The sequence below is a fragment of the Gobio gobio genome (genome assembly GCF_949357685.1).
Source record: "Gobio gobio genome assembly, chromosome: 15".
Lineage (NCBI taxonomy): Eukaryota > Metazoa > Chordata > Actinopteri > Cypriniformes > Gobionidae > Gobio > Gobio gobio.
In genome coordinates, this window is record NC_137108.1 from 36,683,311 (window position 1) to 36,707,813 (window position 24,503).

The window sequence follows — 24,503 nt, forward strand, 5'->3', positions numbered from 1 at the left end:
TTAGCATACACGTCAGCATGTTTGCCCTCAGGTCCTCTGAATCCCCTTTGTCTTGCACCAACTGCAAAGAAACACTAACACCAGTACCAGCTGCCCAAACTTACAAGGTATATTTGGATATCAAGTCCACCGATTCAATCGCGGTGATCCAATCTACAAATCTATCGGTGCTTGCCATGTCTCCCGGGCCTGTATCACAGGAACACTCTCACTAAGCTAATAAGCCGGTGCAGTGAAACAAATGTGTTTACTCAGACACATGGTGCAGAATCATTATAAGTAATGGGATTGCCCTAAATTGTAAACATATGCATACAGTACAATCTGTTAAAGTAAACTGGAGTTGGGGGGGTGTTGGGGGGTGTTGGGGAAACATGGCTGCCTAAATCCTGACGATTTCCAGCTGCAAAGTAGTCGGAGGTGAGGTCCAGCATATTTTCTGCTAAATTGAAGGAGAAATGTGCCTGTAGAGCAAAACGTACCCCTGCCATATCCCACCATTCTGGCTCTGGTGTATTAATCTTCAGCAAAGTGTGATTTCCATGCCCATGACCATGACAAATAAAGCAACAAATGCGGGTGGATTGATGCAGTTTTCCATGTACTGTCTTCAACCATGTGGAACAATGTGGGGACTGGCACACTTTTAGTGGATGATCTGAAAGTTTTATTGCATAGTCCTAGTTTCTTTTCCATTATAAGAGGCGAGCGTTTCTGATTCAAAAATACTTACCCTCATGTTGTTCCAATGCCTGTATGACTTTCTCCAAATGGAGATTACAATGAAAGTCAGTAGTGACTGAGGCTGTCATTCAGGCTGAATGATTCAGCCTAACATCTCCTTTTGTGTTCCACTGAAGAAAGAAAGTTATACAGCTTGGAACAACATGAGCGTGAGTAAATGATGACAGAATTTCAAAATGAGACAGCTGACTCTGTGCTGACTCAGACTTTTCTCTTCATCCCCATTCACATAAAGCTGATCACTCATTAACAGATACAATCTTCCTTTTAATAGAACTTTGAATGGTCTTAGTATATTGTATCATATTGTTATTCTATGTGCTCTGATACATCTTTGTGGTGGATTTTGTTTGGTGGTTTATTTAAAGCAGTGTTGTTATTGGTATCTACAACGAGTACGAATCATTTTTAAGTTTAAGTACTAAAATGACTAAAACTGAAATAAAATAAAGCTAAATTGAAAATAACAAAATCACATAAAATTACTAAACTCAAATGAAAAGTGAAAATATAAAAACAAAAGCTAGTTCAAAATATTAATAAATTATACCACTATATAAATAATAATAAAAAAACACTGGGTAAAGGTAAAATATGTTATATTTTTTGCATTAAAATACATTTTTCCTATCCCAGTTTGCTATACCATGTGTCGAAACTATAAGCATCATTCATCCCCAAATGTCATCCCCAACATGTCAACATTTGCCTCAACCAATCATTATTTTTACTATTTCAGTTGGTGGCTTTAACTTTATTGCAGAATTCTAAGAATTAATAATAATTAATTTAATAATAATTTGTTACATTTATTATATAGCGCTTTTCTAGGCACTCAAAGTGCTTTTACATAGAAGGGGGGAATCTCCTCAACCACCACCAATGTGCGACGGCAGCCATATTGTGCCAGAACGCCCACCACACATCAGCTTATGGATGATTAGGAGGCCATGATGGACAGAGGCCTATGGGCAAATTTGGCCAGGATGCCGGGGTTACACCCCTACTCTTTATCGAAGGACATCCTGGGATTTTTAATGACCACAGAGAGTCAGGACCTCGGTTTAACGTCTCAACCGAAGGACGGTATGATCTCTCGTCTGTCTTTCAAACAATTCTTACTAATTGGATGAACGTTGAATTAGCCTCATGGTTTTAGGTACTATGTTTCTTCATGGCTTCCTCTTTCTCTTTTAGAGTTTCTTGTCTTTTAACTTTTTATGGAAGTAAAATAATGCCAAATGTTTTTGAAATAAAAAAGCCTGTTGAATTGCACTACTTGAAAAAAATATGCATTGCATTAACCATGATTGCATTTTAATGCATTGTATTTTTAGGGCTTGCATTTATATGGGCTGAAATTCAACATGGTTGTATATTTAAGCTGTGAATATTTCAATTCAAAACATTTCAAACACATTTTCATTAATAAAAATTCAATAATCCATATTCTCCTTTCATATTTCACTTCCAAAATATTCAAACTGTTTAAAAATACAACCTATAATATTCAACAGGCAATTTTCGGTCCGTTTTATTTCGCTTTACAAATTCGCTCCACAATTCAGTGGTTCAAATTCGATGGCAAATTCGACATTGAATCAGGGACTGGAGGAAAAGCAATAGACTACCGATGCATTATATCTATCTGCTGTTAGTCGCCCTCACCAGTAGGTGGTGCAAGCGCAACGCGTGTTGACAACATCAAAGCAACAGACAGAGACGAGAAGCCTTCATAAAACATCATTTGCTGAAATGGACCGAGCGGTGAGTACGAGTTATTATGAGTGTATATATAGTATATAACTTACATGTTGAAAAGGCTGATTAAGACACAATTAAGAATTTATAAATTAAATTCCGCAATTATATATTAAAATGGTACATTTCTACCACAATATCAGTTCATCTTCATGTTACGGTATATGATTAAGTTAAACGTGAGAATTTCCTTTCTGTACAAGGTTGCAGCCATTTGTGCATCCGGATGGGTCTTCCAATCTGGTAAAAATTAGGGCGTCGCCAGTATTAATATACAAAAGTTGGTGTTTTGAGGTGTAAACGATCGTCGCCTGCATGCCAGATAGTTGTGCGATTGGATGCACAATAACCACATTTTGTCAGCGTTTGTTGCCGCGCCAGGTAACTTATCCATGTTAGTGACGTGACTGCAAAGTATTTAGGCCTATATCAATGCTAAAGGCGAGGGAATTCTGGATTAATCAGAAAAATCACCTTCCTTTTGAACGCTGTAAAAAGTCGTATCATAAGACACTTGAGTAAATGCTCGTGTGACGATTTGTGTCTTAATCAGCCTTTTCAACATGTAAGTTATATACTATATATACACTCATAATAACTCGTACTCACCGCTCGGTCCATTTCAGCAAATGATGTTTTATGAAGGCTTCTCGTCTCTGTCTGTTGCTTTGATGTTGTCAACACGCGTTGCGCTTGCACCACCTACTGGTGAGGGCGACTAACAGCAGATAGATATAATGCATCGGTAGTCTATTGCTTTTCCTCCAGTCCCTGATTCAATGTCGAATTTGCCATCGAATTTGAACCACTGAATTGTGGAGCGAATTTGTAAAGCGAAATAAAACGGACCGAAAATTGCCTGTTGAATATTATAGGTTGTATTTTTAAACAGTTTGAATATTTTGGAAGTGAAATATGAAAGGAGAATATGGATTATTGAATTTTTATTAATGAAAATGTGTTTGAAATGTTTTGAATTGAAATATTCACAGCTTAAATATACAACCATGTTGAATTTCAGCCCATATAAATGCAAGCCCTAAAAATACAATGCATTAAAATGCAATCATGGTTAATGCAATGCATATTTTTTTCAAGTAGTGCAATTCAACAGGCTTTTTTATTTCAAAAACATTTGGCATTATTTTACTTCCATAACTTTTACAGCTTTGAATCTTGACATATTGTATGACGCATGGTATCATCTAGATTGTAGGGAAAGGAGTGATGTCACCGCATGATGTCATTGGTATTTGTGAGTGTGAGAAAGAGAGATCACTGGGAGTTGTTGGCAGTGTTATGAGTGTTTGTTTGAGCTCTGGCGGCCCGAGGCGATAGACGTCACAGTTGTTTGAGAGTCTTTAAATGTACCTTAGACCGTTTTTTTTCTGTCGGATCTCACTCACAGTGTAATTACTGTTGATCAGGATTCAAATCAAAGCCAGCCAAAGCTACACAGCCCAACAATGCCGTCATTCGTTGTGTTATGAGCTTGCGATCCGCATGAATGAAAGACCAAGAATTTTGCGTTTACCTGAATGAACCACAGTCTCCCCACAGAAACTGGGCACAGTGAAACTAGCAAAGAATATTGTTGGATGGATATTTTTCTCCTCATAAGTTACATTTTATTGCACTAATGTCTGCAGATAAATATTTGTCTGCAGTTGAATGCTTTACCTGTTATTTGATGTTCCTGAGAGGCGATGTCAACAGGGATGTGCCGCTTATAGATGAGAGAGGAAAGTAAGTGCCCAGAAAACTGTGGCGAACGATTGAGAGAATAAGGGAAAGAAATGAAAATATAGCTAAGAGCAAAATAACATCTTTAAAAGAGTAACAACCCTTCATTTTGCTCCCCAAACAAATCAAGACATTCACCTCTAATCCGTCTGTACTGTTGATTTTCTATTCCATCTTAAAGCCTCATTCTTCGCTGACAGAAATGGCGGAGACAGGATGATGAGCTGTCTGTTGGTTCTTTTACCCTGGGGTTCCTCAAATCCAGCCTTGGAGTGTCCTGCAGTTTAGCTCAAATCGGGATTTCATTCGGCACGACTGTCACAGAGCAATATGGGTATTCTCTAGCCATTGAGCGTACATCGTACGACACTCTTTATTGCGGTGCATTGTAGGATTGAATAAGTCCACTCGATAACATCCACTATGGTTTCGGACACCACTAAAAATGACTATCCCCTCAAATAGTGCCCTATTTAAGGGTATAGGGGGCGATTTCGGACACAGCCCTTGGCTAGCTTGTTCAGGTGTGTTTGATTAGGGTTGGAACTGAACTCTGCAGGGCAGGGGCTCTCCAGGACCGGATTTAAGGAACCCTGTTTTACACCATACAATGGCTGCATCCGAAAACAGAGGCAGCTGACTTGTTGCCTCACTGCCTTATCATGCAATGACTCTGCAGGCAGCGTTTGCACACAAAGGCACCTCACAAACTGATTTCGGAGAGACTTCTGAGGCAGCGTGACAGTTTAATGATCTAATGGCAAAATAGAGCAAGCTTTGGTGAGAACTAAGTTAATATTTAATTAACGCAGTAGTAATTTCTTGTTAAAAATGACATCAGAAGGGGAAAACGTTCAAAAACATACATTTACACTTTCAGACAGCATCTTTCTGATATTGTGAGATATCAAAGGCAGCGAAGGATACATCTATGCTGCCTTCAAAAATCCATCAGACGAAGGTATCTCAGGAGACAAGAAGTGAAGCTGACATTGGATTCGGACGTACTTTGATGCCTTCCTACCTTGAAATGTGTCCTCCGAAGGCAGCAATTTCCAGTTTTCGGACGCAGCCAATGTCACACTCTAGACAATTTGTCTTATCTTCTGGTCAGGCTGCAATAAGTTGGAGTACTTGTGATGTCTTTAGCACAGATGTTCAAAGAGGACAAGGCCTTTGTAAAGTACAGTTGTTTTGGTTGTAGATGGATCGTTTAATGCATGATGAAAGAAGGCTCTTGCATATTTTGGTGTTTTGAAACATTTTGTCCAGTGCTCTCAGTATAAACTATTTTGCTATGTTATGGGAAAGGGCAGTTCAAAGAGAGGTGCACAGGTTGTCAGGTTGATGTCAGGCCAGCGGTGTTGGAACAGTTTCAAAGTTTCACATTGAAGATGAACATGCATGTGTCAACTGAACAGAGCCTCTTCTTTTAAGAAAATATTACAAAGACAGTTTTTTTTCTTCTTTGGAATAACGTGTTGAACATGGGTGTAAAGCTGCATCATCGCATGGATAATGAAATTTAATATCCCATTATAATACCTAATGTGTTACAGAGCCCATCTGAGATTATCCACTTGCGCTTGCAACAGAAGCAGACAAATGCACAATTTAAATGAGGAAAGTTCCTGCTGCAGAGTTCGGATTTCAGTATTATTGTTCATAATTGCATGCATCAATTTCCGAAAAGTGAGTTAACTGTTGTTGTTTTCTTCCTCAGTTGTGATTTTTATTCTTACTTTAAGTATATTTTTTAAAATGTGCCTTGACTTTTGATGATCATTTGATCATTTACACAATCAATTTAATTATTATTTAAATAAAAAAATCATGTTCTTCCACTAATGTGCAAACATAATAGATATTAACAGTCTACTTAAAGGGATAGTTCACCTAAATATGACAATTCTGCCATTTACCCTAATTGGACCTCGCTGATTTTTTTAATGTTTTGCTGTGTTTCATAGACGAAAGTCATACAGAAATTTGAAATGACAGATTTTTCATTTTTGAGTGAGCTATTCCTTTATTGTCTGTTTGTGTTAGTATGCTGATGGGATATTATCCTTTCTTTTTATTGGCACAAATTGAACGTAAAGCCTGATATATTATTTAGTTCATGTATATTTCAATCAAATCATAGTCAGAACAAATGTTTATTTAACATTTATTCTTAGTTTAGAGGTGGATTTTTTCAAGTTAAAACAAGACGTGTTCGTCTCTCTTTAAAAAAAAAAAAATCTTAGTTTTAGTTCTGTAATATATGCTTGCCAGCATAAGTTAATCTCCGGCAGGTTAACATGACAGACTTATAGTAAAGTTTAAAGCTCACGCTGGTATGATTCTTGGAACAAAAAACACTCTTAGCAGCCAAATTAGGCTTATCCACTGTAATTTACATAGAACTCGAAATTCTGCCAGACCGACACACTTAGATAATTAGCGCTCTAGAGTGACTTAAAAACATAGCCGGAGATGTTGTTTACGTGTATGAAAGCCACTTGGATCGTTCAGTTTTTCTTGGACGGCCTTTTATCATTCAAACAACGAGGGCAGATTTTTGTGCGCATAAGATGCTTAAATGCTACATGATGGCAATGACATAACTTTGATTTCTATTTAGCTTGAGTTAAGTAGAGTTGAATGCAGAATATGAATGGGGTCCCACTGGACACTTTTTCTTGCTTGTTTCCTCTCTTGGGTCCAAGTGTCTCTTTAATGCATGACTTGACAGTGATATTGGAAAGCCATCAAATTTTCTGTTTTAGAGCTTGAATTTAATCCCCTTGATGAATTGATGAAAATACGATGCAGAATGGAACACTCCAGTCATAGCTCCAGGTATAAATTAGCTGGCGGTGAAAAGATTTCCGTTAAATGTGGAAGCACTGGGGCCCTCTAGGGTGGCTCTTGGACACCCTGCCCTAGACACACCAGATCCCAGCCTCCTTTTTGACATGCCTGTGGTCGGAGCTGGGAAAGCCGTCCTCAGACATGCTGCTGTTCCAAAAATCTCGAATGAGGCAAAAAACATCAGCTGTGCCGTCTCCCTTACTCTTTCCATTTATAATTGCTAGGCCATTGAGAGCATGTCCCTACAGTACAGGTCTGAATGTCATGCCATACAATTGATAACAAGCAAAACCCTGCCAAACGCAAGGCGATGTGGGAAACGGCATGATCATGCAGGGCAATCGATGCGCTGATGTGATTGTTCATAGTTGATTGTGTTGTTCAAGCGCATGTTGACAGCAGCAGTTAAAGAAATCGTTTAACTGCCGCAAGGCTTTGCTGAAACGGCTCTGACAGTGGGATGAAAGGAATAACACCCCTATGATTAAGGAACAGGGGAAACGGTTTGTGATATTGCCATACCACCCTCAATTAAAGAAATTCAACAAGGGAAACGCTCTGATAGTTTTCTGCTTTTTGAAGTTCCAACCTCACGCCAGTCCTGGTTTCCGCCTGTTCTCTGCACTACGATCGCAATCAGGTCTGAAGCGTGTGGGCTGAGTCGGGGAGATTTTTTACCAATTTACGGTGAATGTTAGGTTCCTATAAACATGTTCAAACTGTATACCATATGTCTTTATGTGTGGCTGGGGAAAAAATGTGTCCAGATCATTTCCTTGTCACAAAAACATTGAGGTCACGTGGCATGAAACAAGCTACACAATAATGTTGTCTATTTTTTGGTTAACATGAAAACAGCATGATAAACCCCTAAAATGAATTGGATATGCCTTCCTAATCAGTTCTAGGGCTTTTTGTCGCAGACTAGTTGACTGCCAACATTGCATTTTTACTATGTAAACTTGTAAAAAATGTGTATAGCACATAGTGTTAAAGGGTTATTAAAGGTAATTACTCACCCTCATGTCGTTCCAAACCCATAAGACCTTCGTTCATCTTCAGAACACAAATTAAGATAGTTTTGATGAAATCCGAGAGCTCTCTGACCCCTCCATAGACAGCTATGTAATTAACACTTTCAAAGGCCAGAAAGGTAGTAAAAACATTGTTAAAATAGTCCATGTGATTCAACCTTCATTTTATGAAGCGACGAGAATACTTTTTGTGCAAAAATAACGACTTTATTCAACAATTTTGTTTAGTCTGTGTCAGTCTCCTACGCAGTTTATGTTGTAAACAGTGCAGCGTTTTCGAGTTCTACGGCAGCCAATGCTGTTCACATGAGCTCCACGACACATGCGTGTGATGATGACGCAGTGAATTTTTTTTTGACGCACTATTTTTACAATGTAAACTGCATAGGAGACTGGCACAGACTAGAAGAAATTGTTGAATAAAGTCGTTATTTTTGTTTGTTTTTGCACACAAAAAGTATTCTCGTCGCCTCATAAAATAAAGGTTGAACCACTGGAGTCACATGGACTATTTTAACAATGTTTTTACTACATTTCTGGGCCTCGAAAGTGGTCATTAAATTGCTGTCTATGGAGGGGTCAGAGAGCTCTCCGATTTCATCAAAAATATCTTAATTTGCGTTCTGAAGATTAACGAAGGTCTTACGGGTTTGGAACGACATGAGGGTGAGTAATTAATGTCAGAATTTTTTTTTTTTTTTGGTGTGAACTAACCCTTTAACTGTGTAGCATATAGATAACATAAATGCTGTGATTATTAAAAATGTATCACTTTTTGGAAGAACTACTTCCACTACAACAGAGAAACTGTGATTGTTGTATATTGTATAAAATCTGGTTCCTCTATGTCTGTTGTCACATATTAAAGACTTAAAATTAAAATTAAAATTTCCATTCCTTTATCAAATTTGAAAATTAGAAATCTACATGAAAGACTAAGGTTGTGTCTTATTCTCCCCCTAGTATATTTTGAATAAAATTTTGGGCTCTAGGAAGGGCCTTGCTCAACTAAACATTAACATAGACGTGACGACATTTACAGTAAGCAAATACAGTGAGCTGCCAATGCTCCCTGGTTTTAAGGTGTATTCTGGGAATTTCTAGTGAGTACGTTTTTTTTTTTTACTGCACAAAGACATTGACAAGAAATAGCTCATCTAGGGAGCAGATTGATTGATGAAGAGTATGAGAACGGTGAGGATTATTTTACATAGCAAACCTTCACTTCCCCTTGTGTATGATTTGTCCATCTCTTTCAAATCTTTCTCTTGTATAATTTTATGGAAAATGTTTATGCATGTTACTTATTTTGTAACATGAGAGAACAACATCTTTTTAAGCCATGTAAAACATTTTTTTATGTTTTTAAATGGTGCACTCTTAATTATTTATTCAGACTGAAGAAAAGACGAGGGAAAAATGCAATGGGAAAAAGGTCAGCGAAAATACATGATATTTTTATAAAGCATTGTGGTGGGTCGTCCAGTTCGTACTGTTACTCTATCTCGGTTTGTGATATTTAAAACTTGGCTACAATCAATAGCAATGTCTCTGGTTTGCAGCTATTGTGTGCGCCCAAGGACATTTTCCTGTAAAGGGGACGCTAAGGAGCTTACATTAAAAGACCTTTATTGTGAAACAGTATGGTTGTTACTGGCTCTTTTGTCTTCTACCAGCAACATGATCCTTCTCGGAGTCAATGCGGTTTGGGGCTTTCAGCGGCTGTCTAAACTCTACATACAGGAGTTGAGCTTTGAATCAAATCACTGTGCTGCGAAAACGTCAGGCCTCGCTAGTGTCACAGTAATGACAGTTTCTTTAGTCAATGAAAGTTTTATGTGTCAATGAAAATGTCTTAGACAGTTCTATAGCAGCACACGTTTAACCATTCAACAGAGCACTTTGTAGTTAGCTTGCTCTGTGGTGAAGCGGTTACAACTTAACGTTGCTGGTTTGATTGCAAGAAAGGAGTCAGGAACTATCACCATGGTCCCTTGAGCAAGGCACTTAACCTCAGTAAGTGTAAGTGTACAATAAGTTCTTTTTGTCTTGCTACTTACTTACAGTACATTCTGAATTCATGTAGGTCAAGATTATGGTTGCGGATAGTCCTGTATTTAAGCGAACAATCTTTTAGCGTCTCACGTTAAAACACTTGGGAAAGCTTCTGTATGTATCGCATTTGAATTTATTTCCTTTCCAGTATACATTTGTATACAATTGTCATTGTTAAAGGGGTGGTTGATAAGGTTTTTTCGAAGGCTGTGTTTATGGGGTGCACTGTAACATGGGTTCATGCTTCGTAAAAAAAAAAAAAAACACATTATTTTCAAATATTTTACCTTTATTCTACACACCGTTGCGTACTTTCTCGTAAAAACTGTTTGATGGCTTCCTGGTTCTCCCTCAGAAATACGCAATGGGCTCAGATTGGTTAGCTGGCCCAATGAGTTGTGATTCGCTAACCGCCTACCGCACGTTGTCTGGAAACGTCACGCCCCTTACGATTACAGGTAGTTTCATGTGCTCGGATGTATTGTAAACAATGGCATCAACATTGCCTTATCAATCTGAGCCCGAATCAGACCCAGAGAATATTAGTGAAGAGGATCGAGCAGAACCTTAGTTGTCTCATACTTTGTAGATACGCTGTTATTTGTAAATGCTACTGCTGTTTATGTTAGCTTTTTATATACTGTTTTAGCCTTATGAAACCTTTAGTACAGCAGAATACATGATTGCCTTGTAGCCTTTTTTTCATATAATCGTTCTAACAGATGATACTACAGTTCTCTAAGGGATTATTTGATTACAGATTGTGGATCTATAGTGATAGCTACTGACTGTACAGCAGCCAAATATCTGTCGCCAGAACTATGAGCACATTACGAAGACTAATCCATTGCTTTACTACAGTAGCCATATCAAACACAGAATCATGTTTAGCGTGCCTGTATTTACACTGATCACTTAAACGGCAACAAACACCAACATTCGAAGTTCGCTAATTGGATTAAAATGAAGTTTGTATGTGTTTGTCGGATAAGTTTGAATTAGTAATTAAGTAACTGACTAGCAGAGCCACAGCATTTGCCTTTGTTTACATCCTTGCTACAGCATAAAAATAACGATAGAAACTATTCATGGAAAACGCATCAACAAAGAATAAAACATACTTACAGGTTGTGGCCCATAAACAACAGCTTCTGCTTTTAAAGCGGGAACTGCTCCATCTTTGAGGACAACCTTTTTTGCGAATCCGGCGAACTTGCGCTGATTGAAGAACCTGTCCTCCGTAAAATTAAATAAATTAAAAATACATTTTAACAATTGTCCCCTAAGTCCAGCGTCCATAGGGAGGCTGAACAAAGAGGATGGTGAAAATGGGTGAAAATGACAGTGTTTCAACGGCATGGCAACAACACTACTAGCTCTTCCTATTCTCAACATGGACTTTGTTGCGCGTTCCCGGAGGCAGGGTTTAAGTACATTTTAGGGTTAGTGATGTCACTAACCCATGATAAGCTCTTTGTAGTCCCTACCGGTCGTTTGTTGTAGTCCTAAAAAAGCAATTTCTTTAAAAGAAAATATCTCCCTTTTCTTTCAACTTTGAGTGATGTTGTTTATGCTCAAACAGCAACATTACACACTAACTAAAGTTAAAAAAGTGAAATCATAATCAACCCCCCTTTTAAACTTTTGCATATTATAATGGTAAAAAATACATGCAAGTGTTTATAAAGGTGATTATGTGTACAATAAATTCATACATAATTATTATAACATATTCATAATGTGGCTAGGCTGAAGTTAAGTCAATAAAATGCATTTTAGCATTTACTGTAAATAGCTGCACACTGTGACTGCAGAATTAATTTTTTTACTTTGTGATCAATTGTCGCTTTACTGAAATCTCAGTATTAGAGATTGTTTGCAACACTAGTCAAGATGTCACTTATAGCATTATTTGGTGTTATTAGCTGGTAAACGTGTCTGTTTTTGTGTCTTGCTTTATTGCAGCTAGCTATGGAGCTTATCCCATTTGTAAAGGCTGCTCGGTGTGTTCAAAGGACAACGGGTGTATGAACTGCCAGCCTAAGCTCTTCCTGTTCCTGAGGAGGGAGAGGATGCGGCAGTACGGCGAGTGTCTCCACGCCTGTCCGTCAGGCTACTACGGCATGCGCGGGACAGAGATCAACATGTGCTCCAGTAAGTTCCTACATTTCCTCTCCATATATCCATATACACACACACTGCCTATTTGTAGCACAGGTGTGTGGATGCTAAAGCACAGACATGTCGCTTTAGCTTGGATTTGAGCATGAGCTTAGCTCTGTTAAGAATATATTTACCGTTTCACATGCTGTGAACCCAGCAAGCAATTTTGCATTTAAAAGATGCCTAATAGCTGTCCAAACACAGCCCTGACATCTAGGTTAAAACAAGGCAAAATTTGGGCTGTCAGTTAAAATTTTATTGACATTTAACCATAGCCCAAGAATAGATTAGTCATCTAGAACATGAACATGTCAAAGAAATTAAACCAAACTCCTTGTAATCACTGTTGACTTTGCTTACATGAAAAATGAAAAAACGACATGTAACCAAGTTCAAGGTTATTTTGGCTAGAAGTGGGTTACTCATAGCCAGACCATATCGGGTCTATAGTTAAGCGAGATGGTGAAATTATGGCTATTGCTTGCTGGGAATACTCAAAGTAAAGTAATTCAGCCTTGAGTTTGATACAAATACTTGTATGTTGTAACTTTGTTATGAGTGAACTGACAAATCTGACAACTGTCAATTTGGCAAATTAGGACTTTGCATGAAGGACATTCACTATCGAAATCTGTAATCTTAATCTTAATCTTATGCTTATTTATTTATAGATCACTTTGTATTTCTCCTGAAGAGTGTTGTGATTTGTGAAGACACTTTTTTTCCAGCATTTTCCATCTGTGATTACATGTTTAAGTGCAGTTCCTTAACTACGATCAAAACTTTTAGATTGCATTCAGTGTGTGAAACAATTAGGATAAAACTGCATATTTCCAAAATCAACGTGTCATTTGGGCAACCGAAAAAAATTGTCTTTTAAAATATTTTATATACAATGAATGCAGTGTTGACTTGAGTATTGACTAATCAGTTTCGTTTTGATCTGATCGGACACATTTTCTAGTTTACATAAGATGTGTTTTTGCAAGGGTCTTGAGATTGTGCTTGACCTATTGCGTTACACATGGTGTTTGTGATGGGATTCTTTTAAATAAGAGGATGTTTAGTCGACTTCAATAATTGACTGGTCAGATGTTGGATGTCACCCATCCCTAGAAACAAGAATAAAATAGGAAAACAAAAGTCTTATATTTTTCTGCAAAGAGAAATATAATAGTCCTATTGGAATTGTGTACCCCCCCCTCCTTCCATGCCCTGTATTTTATAACCTTATTTTAACATTTGTGCCAGGCCTGAGACACTCCGGACCTTTGAGGTTAAGTGAAAAGCCTGAGGTGTTGGCTTTGTACTTCATGTGAAAACAAAACTCTAACTCTTTGGATTGTTCGAGCCAAACTCCTGACAGACAGACTTGAAACCTCAGAGGAGTGTGTCAGGACCTACAATGTTAATAAGCCCAGATGCAGTACAGACACCCCTTGTATAAAAACATGTCCCTTCTCACTCAGCAAACTCGATACAGATTTAGCTGCCAATTTTTTATCAAAATAGGAGGGGGAACACCTAAAAAGCCTCATTTACCATAAACTGGATGTACCAATTGAGGCTACTTAGCATTATAGAGCTTGCCTGTTCTCAACTAGTAATCAAAATCATTGCACCTACATTTTGTAAGTTCTTAAGTTGTGGAGAAGGGACAAAGCCATGTTGTTTTCTGAGACTGTGTCCTCCAACCGTTCGTTGTCCTGCTTGAGTTTTGATTTTAAATGATACTGATATGTGGCCAGTTAATCTGGATTCCTTTCAAGGAGAACTTCTCCCAGAACAAAACCTCACATTGTCACGTAGCATCAAATCTCCGCGCAAAGCCTACTTTGATGTGATCGCTGTTTCAGTCATGACTTTGTAATCCAGCTTCGCATTTGACCCATCTCCTTAAGTTATGCGTTTTCTGTCATCTTTGCTAAGCTCTTCATGTCTGTCAGTCATAATGGGATGTTCTTTTAGGGTTAGTGCGAGAACTAATCGTTGGGTCACTGAGAACAATTTCGAACGCACGGCAGCCATTCCGAGTCGCTCCGCATTCTCTCTTGTCTGGGTTTTCAGCATAACTACAGTACGTTCTTCCAAGAGCCTGAAACGGTGGATTACATCGGAGTTGATCGTGTTTTGAAAAAACATGCTCTGAAATCACTTAAGCAGCAGCTGCTTATCATTAGACCTTGAGTGTGTGTGTGTGATCCTATCTCGTTTAAGAATGCTTTGCAGAATCGCAAGGCCTGAGCGAAAACAAAGCCAAAGAGGAGACAGGTTTGCGCTACATCAGAGCAGACTCTTCCGCTGGAGCCGTGGGGTGGGGTCGAGTGCTTTTGAAATCCAGACTGAACACTGACCTACCTCTGGCGAGCATCATATGCGTGACCCAACCAACTCAAATGTGTAGGAAGATTGGATAATAGTTCACCATAAAATGGCAATTCTGTCATCATGTCAATGCAAACCTACATGACTTTCTTCTGTACAATACAAATGAAGATACTTTGAAAGATGTCTTTTTTTCTGTCCACACAATGAAAGTCCGAAAGTGTTGTTTGGTCCCCCAGCATTAAATGTTTTTTATTACTAAAACTTTTACTAAAAAACTATAGAAAAAAACTATATAGAGGGGCAGTCATGGCCTAATGGTTAGAGAGTCGGACTTGTAACCGGAAGGTTATGGGTTCGAGTCTCAGGTCCGGCAGGAATTGTCGGTGGGGGGAGTGAATAACCAGCGCCCTCCTCCACCCTCAATACCACGACTGAGGTGAGACCCTTAAGCAAGGGACCGAACCCCCAACTGCTCCCCGGGCGCCGCAGCATTATCGTGTGCTAAGACAAACTGAAAATGAAAAGTTGCGATTTTCTACACCTATATGGCTAGGAACTACGTTCTCATTCCTGCGGATCTTCGCGGCCAATGATTCGTTGGTATTCTGTGAAACATGGTGGTAGTATACACCTTCGACTTACTATCACAGCCCTTTACAACACACAGAACCATGGCTAATCACACAGGTAAATCCACAACACAATTTGTTGGCTGCAAGCCTGAAACTTTCTCTGTAACTACACAAACTTAGTGCCGGTCACATTGAAAGTTACCTAGCTGGGGGCTACTTTCAGGTGCTGTAACATCATTGCGCCGCTGCAGCCATGGTACGGCCGCTAAGATCCGCGACTATTACGCAGGAATGAGAAAGTAGTTCCTAGCCATATATGTGTAGAAAATCGCAACTTTTAATTTTCAGTTGGTCTTAGCACACAATGTAACTGTAGAAGAGTCAAGTTTAAAATAGGAAAAATATTGAAAGTGTCTTTGGTAATTTTTTGAATGAGATGCTAATGGACTGATCAGAATCAATGATGTATGCTAAGCTATGCTAAAAGTGCTACTGCCAGATACAAAGATTGGCTGAATGGATTCAAAAACGGTAAAACTCAACTATTTAACTCTAGGGGACTTGTAAAATGAGCCTATTTTCAAAAAAAAGGAGTGTTCCTTTAAGCTAGATAAAAATTAAAAACAAATTAATCGCAAATTTTTCCTGTAATTAATAGCGATTAAAAACATTTGAGTTTTTAATATTTTTATATTGTAATAATGTCACAGTTACTCTCCAAATAAATGTAGAACCAACTTTTAAATATTTGTTGTGATGGCATCTTTTTTATGAATGAAGGCCAGTGTCACTGATATTAATACTGGTACTGATGTCTCTATGAAATTTATTTTTTTAAACATTAATTATAGACATACATTATTAACAGTACAGTATAACGGAAAGCTATCAATTTCAACATCTATTACGCTTAAAAAAACAACAACTTTTAATTTAACTGAACTTAAACAATCTTTACATAAACCCGTTACAATAAATGTCTAACAGGTAGGAAATATACAGAAATTGAATAAAGTTATCAAACACTTTACAGTCTTCCCTGCATAAATTATCATTTAAATATAGATTAATCCTCATTAAAGCTACAATTTTCTCTGGTACCTTTGTTCTTTGATTAACATTAATGACAGACATCACCGCAACTGTTTTATTATAGGCTGCTGTCACTTTAAGATCTGCCGCTGCCAAACATGAAGCGGATCTGACGTGCATCTCATTTTCACAACTCTTTAAGTTCATTTAATATGTTATTTAACTCATGTAAGACTGCTGTTATGAGGATACTCGACAAAACAGGCATTTTGGCATAATTCTGTCTAATTGCTTGTTCAAGCGCTAAAGAGAACTCAATACTGGCGCGCGTCTTTCTTTGCACACGAGACGTGTGTCACACAGACATGACGTTCACAGAGAGTGTGTTATCTTTTTTTCTTGTCGCACTTAAATGGTTTAAAAGCATTTGCATGAATAAGAGCGTGATCATATAATGTACCGCCAGCCAAATGGTGACAGAAAAAAACAGATGCTGTGTTAATTGCATTAAATATTTTTAACGTGTGAAAACGGAAGAAAAAAAAATAATCGCATGCATTAACGCGCTAATTTTGACAGCCCTACAATATTTATTTCACTGCAAAAACGAACACGTAAAATACAATGCGGGCGAGTTCCAGAAACACAACTGAGTGATGATTGATAGAATTATTGGAAAGAGACATACTTGGAGAGCGTGTTTAATTATTACTTGATCGCACAAGATTGTTTGACTGTTCGCGCGATAAAATATGACCCATAAATTAGTAGCCTTTCTGCTTTTGGTTAGTTGCTCCCAAACACTGCAGCAGCCTGCCACTTAAGCTAACCAGATAAAAAGAGAGTGTGGGAAGGATGAAGGAGAGATAAATGCTGGAAAAAAACATTCAGAATGCAGAGAGAACGGGTGTGCTGGTACCATCAGTTTTTCCACAGGTTGTCAAGTGAAAGCCCTCTTCCTCATCCATCTTGAATCCTCCTTTCTCCCTTTACATTTTAAGTCTTTCAGTGTCACCACAAGGAAACCCCCCACGCTCTCTCTTTCTCACGGTTACACAATGCATGAAAAGGCTCCAGACTGAGAATTAGGGTATAACATGCAAGCAGGGAGACTAGTTTCAGTCATAACCTTTACAGCAGCCAATAAGGTACTTATCAGCTTACTTGTATGGACATGTGACTTCCCAGTGGCAGGGCTGTGAGTATTAAATGCTGACTTCATGACTTAATGAAATATTTTTGGCATTATTGATGGCCCATGTTAGTAAGCAGCCTTCCACTGTATGAAAGATTTTGGCCCCAGGTGACCTCCTGTTTGTCCATATGTGAAGCTTCCTGTCATCTCTTAACTCATATGGAAACCCTTTTTAGAGCTTTCTGATTGCCAATATCCTGGATGTGTAGTTCAAGTATCACAGCTCATCCAGGACTAGTATATGTGCCACATGAGAGCCCCCGTGTCAAAGATAATTGTTTCGTCCTATTTTATACTATGTTTTATTGTCTCTGGTGTTGTAAAATCTGTTCCTATTGTACTGTTGTTGTAATTATTCCCACTTTGTCACTATTTTAAATGGGCGAATGCAGGCGTTTGGGTAAGACTGTTCAAAACCTTGCTGAGCTTTTGAGTTTTACTGGTAGTTTTGATAATCCAATGGGAATGAGGTGGACCTCAGCCACACGAAAGGACTGTTGCCTGAAGTGATACCCAATAGTTAAAGAATCAACACAATTCCACAATATGTCCTTCCAATGAGGTAATGAGTCCTGTACCCTCTAGAAAAGAATGAGTTGTTGCAGTTAAAGGGATGTCATTTGGGACCTGCAAAAGTTGCCGTTGGCCCCTCTGTCTTACTCTCACACCAGAGAACTAGATTTGCCAGAAAGTGTAAGGGGAACACCTATCCTTCACCCAGTTCTACTGAGTTTTACCAGTCTGAATGATCATTTGAGAATTTAGATGGCCCCAGTTGAATTGAATATACATTTATGGACATTTTAATAGTTATTTTTGTCATTATTATAGTGGCCTACACTTAAAATGGGCCACACTTAAAATGTATGACTGTTGTTGCATTAAATAACGAAACATCAAACCAAGTGATATCTGCAGACAATTTTAGAATGACTTTCCAGCCAATTGGACCTTTGACCAATAACGTTTGACAACAGAATATTCTTTATATTTAACTTATTTATTTATTGTATTTATTTATTAAGGGTTTTTAAGGGTTTTTGAACTGCTCTTAGTCTGACTCGTCACCTAGGACCTGTTTGCCTTGGGAGACCCTACCAGGGGCATATAGCCCCGGACAACATAGCTCCTTGGGTCATTCGGGTACTCAAACCCCTCCACCTTGTTAAGGTGGCAGTTCAAGGAGGAGACCCTTATGAACCCTTCAAAAACCCTTATGATGCCAAAAAAAAGGAGGACCGTGACGTCGCCCGGTATGGCGCAGCCGGGGCCCCACCCTGGAGCCAGGCCTGGGGTTGGGGCTCGTATGCGAGCGCCTGGTGGCCGGGCCTTCCCCCACGGGGTCCGGCCGGGCTCAGCCCAAAGGAGCGACGTGGGGACACCTTCCCGTGGGCCCACCACTCACGGGAGGGACCGTAAGTGGCCGGTGCAAAGCGAATCGGGCAGCAGTCGAAGGCGGGGGCCTAGACGACCCGATCCCTGGACACGGAAACTAGCTCTTGGGACATGGAATGTCACCTCGCTGGCGGGGAAAGAGCCTGAGCTTGTGCGTGAGGTTGAGAGGTTCCGACTAGAGATAGTCGGAATCACCTCCACGCACGGCTTGGGCTCTTGAACCACACTTCTCGAGAGGGGATGGACTCTTCACCACTCTGGAGTTGCCCATGGTGAGAGGCGGCGGGCTGGTGTGGGTTTGCTTATAGCCCCCCAGCTCTGCCGCCATGTGTTGGAGTTTACCCCGGTGAACGAGAGGGTCGTTTCCCTGCGGCTTCGGCTCGGGGATAGGTCTCTCACTGTTGTGTGTGCCTATGGGCCAAACAGCAGTGCAGAGTACCCGACCTTCTTGGTGTCCCTGGGAGGGGTGCTGGAGAGTGCTCCGACTGGGGACTCCGTCGTTCTACTGGGGGACTTCAACGCCCACGTGGGCAATGACAGTGAAACCTGGAGGGGCGTGATTGGGAGGAACGGCCCCCCTGATCTGAACCCGAGTGGTGTTCAGTTATTGGACTTCTGTGCTAGTTACAGTTTGTCCATAACGAACACCATGTTCAAGCATAAGGGTGTCCATCAGTGCACATGGCACCAGGACACCCTAGGTCGTAGGTCAATGATCGACTTCGTGGTCGTTTCATCTGACCTGCGGCCGTATGTCTTGGACACTCGGGTGAAGAGAGGGGCGGAGCTGTCAACTGATCACCACCTGGTGGTGAGTTGGATCCGATGGCGGGGGAGGAAGCTGGATAGACTCGGTAGACCCAAACGTACTGTGAGGGTCTGCTGGGAATGTTTGGCCGAGTCTCCTGTCAGAGAGATCTTCAACTCCTGCCTCCGGCAGAGCTTCGACCAGATCCCGAGGGAGGCTGGAGATATTGAGTCCGAGTGGACCATGTTCTCCACCTCCATTGTCAAAGCGGCTGCTCGGAGCTGTGGACGCAAGGTCTCCGGTGCCTGTCGAGGCGGCAATCCCCGAACCCGGTGGTGGACACCGGAAGTAAGGGATGCCGTCAAGCTGAAGAAGGAGTCCTATCGGGCCTGGCTGGCTTGTGGGACTCCTGAGGCAGCTGACAGGTACCGGCAGGCTAAACGGACTGCAGCCCGGGTGGTTGTGGAGGCAAAAACTCGGGCCTGGGAGGAGTTCGGTGAGGCCATGGAAAAGGACTATCGGCTGGCCTCGAAGAGATTCTGGCAAACCGTCCGGCACCTCAGGAGGGGGAAGCAGTGCCCTACCAATGCTGTTTACAGTGGCGATGGGCGGCTGTTGACCTCAACTGGGGATGTTGTCGGACGGTGGAAGGAATACTTCGAGGATCTCCTCAATCCCGCCATCACGTCTTCCATTGAGGAAGCAGAGGCTGGGGGCTCAGAGGAGGACTCGTCCATCACCCAAGCTGAAGTCACCGAGGTGGTCAAGAAACTCCTCGGTGGCAAGGCACCGGGGGTGGATGAGATCCGCCCTGAGTACCTCAAGTCTCTGGATGTTGTGGGGCTGTCTTGGCTGACACGCCTCTGCAGCATCGCGTGGCGGTCGGGGACAGTGCCTCTGGGATGGCAGACCGGGGTGGTGGTTCCTCTTTTTAAAAAGGGGGACCGGAGGGTGTGTTCCAACTATAGGGGGATCACACTTCTCAGCCTCCCCGGGAAAGTCTATGCCAGGGTACTGGAGAGGAGAATTCGGCCGATAGTGGAACCTCGGATTCAGGAGGAACAGTGTGGTTTTCGTCCTGGTCGTGGAACACTGGACCAGCTCTATACCCTCTACAGGGTGCTGGAGGGTTCATGGGAGTTTGCCCAACCAGTCCACATTTGTTTTGTGGATTTGGAGAAGGCATTCGACTGTGTCCCTCGCGGCGTCCTGTGGAGGGTGCTGGGGGAATATGGGGTCCGGGGTCCTTTGCTGGGGGCTGTCCGGTCCCTGTATGACCGAAGCAGGAGTTTGGTCCGCATTGCCGGCAGTAAGTCAGACTTGTTCCCGGTGCATGTTGGACTCCGGCAGGGCTGCCCTTTGTCGCCGGTTCTGTTCATAATTTTTATGGACAGAATTTCTAGGCGCAGCCAAGGGCCGGAGGGTGTCAGGTTTGGGGACCACACGGTTTCGTCTCTGCTCTTTGCGGATGACGTTGTCGTGTTGGCCCCTTCTAACCAGGACCTTCAGCATGCACTGGGACGGTTTGCAGCCGAGTGTGAAGCGGCTGGGATGGGGATCAGCACCTCCAAATCCGAGGCCATGGTCCTCAGTCGGAAAAGGGTGGCTTGCCCACTTCAGGTTGGTGGAGAGTTCCTGCCCCAAGTGGAGGAGTTCAAGTATCTAGGGGTCTTGTTCACGAGTGAGGGGAGGATGGAACGGGAGATTGACAGACAGATCGGTGCAGCTTCTGCAGTAATGCGGTCGATGTACCGGTCTGTCGTGGTGAAGAAAGAGCTAAGCCGTAAGGCGAAGCTCTCGATTTACCGGTCAATCTACGTTCCTACTCTCACCTATGGTCATGAGCTTTGGGTCATGACCGAAAGGACAAGATCCCGGATACAGGCGGCCGAAATGAGCTTTCTCCGCAGGGTGGCTGGGCGCTCCCTTAGAGATAGGGTGAGAAGCTCAGTCACTCGGGAGGAACTCGGAGTAGAGCCGCTGCTCCTCCACATCGAGAGGGGACAGCTGAGGTGGCTCGGGCATCTGTTCCGGATGCCTCCTGAACGCCTTCCCGGGAAGGTGTTTCGGGCATGTCCAACCGGGAGGAGGCCCCGGGGAAGACCAAGGACACGCTGGAGGGACTATGTCTCCCGGCTGGCCTTGGAACGCCTCGGTGTCCCCCCGGAAGAGCTGGAGGAAGTGTCTAGGGAGAGGGAAGTCTGGGCATCTCTGCTTAGACTGCTGCCCCCGCGACCCGGCCCCGGATAAGCAGAAGAAGATGGATGGATGGATGGTATTTATTTATTATTTGAGCAGATACAACAGTATATCTTATGTTTTAGATTAAGTAATGTAACTTGGTTTGATGAGCTTTTATTAAAACATATGGTAAAAACAGATCGAAAACAGATCAAATGGGCTGCGGCGTTCTCTTTTGCCAAAAACCTAACACCCCAAAACTTCAAGACCCATAATTCAATTCAATTCAATTCAAATTTATTTGTATAGCGCTTTTCACAATACACATTGTTTCAAAGCAGCTTTACAGAAAGTGCATTTCATAAATGTACATTGAAAAAATGTTAGAAAGAGAATGTTAAAGAAAAATGTTAGAATAAGTTAATAATGCACTTTTGATTTTGGCACCACCCCTCTGACAATCTGACTGTCCATGGGTTGGAATACAAATACGTTTACGTTTGATCTGTAATTTTAATAAAAGCCTTGGAGCTGTGTAAAGTGACATGTTTTGCGTCATCCTGCTGACTTTTGCTGAGAAATAAAAAGGGTTCTCTGAGTGCAGGTAACAGAGTACACATTGTTCATATATATATATATATATATATATATATATATATATATATATATATATATATATATATATATATATATATATATATATATATATATATACATACCGATCAGGCAAAACATTATGAGGTGAAGGTGAAGTGAATAACACTGATTATCTGTTAGTGGGAGGGACATATTAGGCAGCAAGTGAACATTTTGTCCTCAAAGTTGAAGTGTTAGAAGCAGGAAAACTGGGCAAGCATAAGGATTTGAGTGAGTTTGACAAGCGCCAAATTGTGATGGCTAGACAACTGGGTCAGAGCATCTCCAAAACTGCAGCTCTTGTGGGGTGTTCCCAGTCTTCAGTGGTCAGTATCTATCAAAAGTGGTCCAAGGAAGGAACAGTGGTGAACCGGCAACAGGGTCATGGGCGGCCAAGGCTTATTGATGCTCGTGGGGAGTGAAGGCTGGCCCATGTGGTCCGAACAAACAGACGAGCTACTGTAGCTCAAATTGCTCAAGAAGTTAATGCTGGTTCTGATGGAAAGGTGTCAGAAAACACAGTCCATCGCAATTTGTTGCGTATGGGGCTGCACAGCCGCAGACCAGTCAGGGTGCCCATGCTCCTGTCCACCACCGAAAGCGCCAACACTGGGCATGTGAGCATCAGAACTGGACCACGGAGCAATGGAAGAAGGTGCCCTGGTCTGATGAATCACGTTTTCTTTTACATCACGTGGATGGCCGGGTGTGCGTGTACGTCTTTTACCTGGTGAACACTAACACCAGGATGCACTATGGGAAGAAGGCAAGCTGGCAGAGGCAGTGTGATGCTTTCGGCAATGTTCTGCCGGGATACATTGGGTCCTGCCATCCATGTGGATGTTACTTTGACATGTACCACCTACCTAAGCATTGTTGCAGACCATATACACCCTTTCATGGAAAAGGCATTCCCTGGTGGCTGTGGCCTCTTTCAGCAGGATAATGCGCCCTGCCACAAAGCAAAAATGGTTCATGAATGGTTTGAGGAGCACAGCAATGAGCTGGAGGAGTTAACTTGGCCTCCAAATTCCCCAGATCTAAATCCAATTGAGCATCTGTGGGATGTGCTGAACAAACAAGTCCGATCCATGGATGCCCCACCTCGCAACTTACAGGACTTAAAGGATCTACTGCTAACATCTTAGTGCCAGATACCACAGCACACCTTCAGGGGTCTATTGGAATCCATGCCTCGACGGGCCAGGGCTGTTTTGGTAGCTAAAGGGGGACAACACAATATCATAATGTTATGCCTGATCGGTGTATATTTACTATCAACATTGTAACAATACAAAACTGGTTGAACATCTGCAAACTTATCTCTTGTGAGACAGGCTCTTTCAGCAAAGCTCTCTGGGTAGGAGAAATGGAAAAATGTGGCCGGATTTAGCACTTTCCAAGCATGGCATCCCATTTGCACCGCAGATGGCTGCCGAATACTATGCATTGGTTACTGTGACCTCAGGACCGGCTACCAAATTTACCCCTTGTTTACAAGGCACTGTCATATAGAATTTAGAGTCGATTTTTATTTGAAAAAGAAGTTACTGAACATTACATCTTTAATTGCTTAAAAAATGAAGTAAACTTTCAACAGCCCTGGCCAAGGTGGTTCGCAGCCGCTTGGATATAACACTGGCTCGAATGTCCACAGTATAATTTGCTTTATTGTTTTTTTTGTTTTTTGTTTCATCCAGACCACAGCAGAGAGGCATTCCTGCCACAAGTCTTTCAGGATTAGATCACCCCTAAAGCTTGATGATTCAACTCAACATGCACTTGACTTGAAAACCACATTGAAAGCCAAGTGGAAAAAAAGGCCAAGCATAAATCTCAAGCAACAGTTTGCAGCGGAGTAGGCAATTTCCTCTAATGTTCTGTTTAGACTTTTTTTTGTGTCCCTCTTGCATTGGGCTTTCATCAGAGTCCCACTGCCTGTCCTTATTGCCATGTCTGTGGAAGAACAAGGGATCTAATTATGTCATATTAGCCTACTGTTATCATCTAATCCTTCAAAAGTGGCACCAAGGTTAATCCTGTTGGAACATGGGTCTCAA

At 41.4% G+C, this 24,503-nt stretch overlaps 1 protein-coding gene across 1 annotated transcript in view; it reads left to right on the plus strand.

Annotated features, from left to right (window-relative positions):
- Window positions 1–24,503, plus strand: part of rspo2 (R-spondin 2) — a 79,287-nt gene that overhangs the window by 20,393 nt on the left and 34,391 nt on the right. The window contains exon 2 of the mRNA XM_079837247.1: window positions 12,159–12,347. Within this exon, the coding sequence (XP_079693373.1) occupies window positions 12,159–12,347 (189 nt within the window). The remainder of the gene's footprint in view (window positions 1–12,158; window positions 12,348–24,503) is intronic.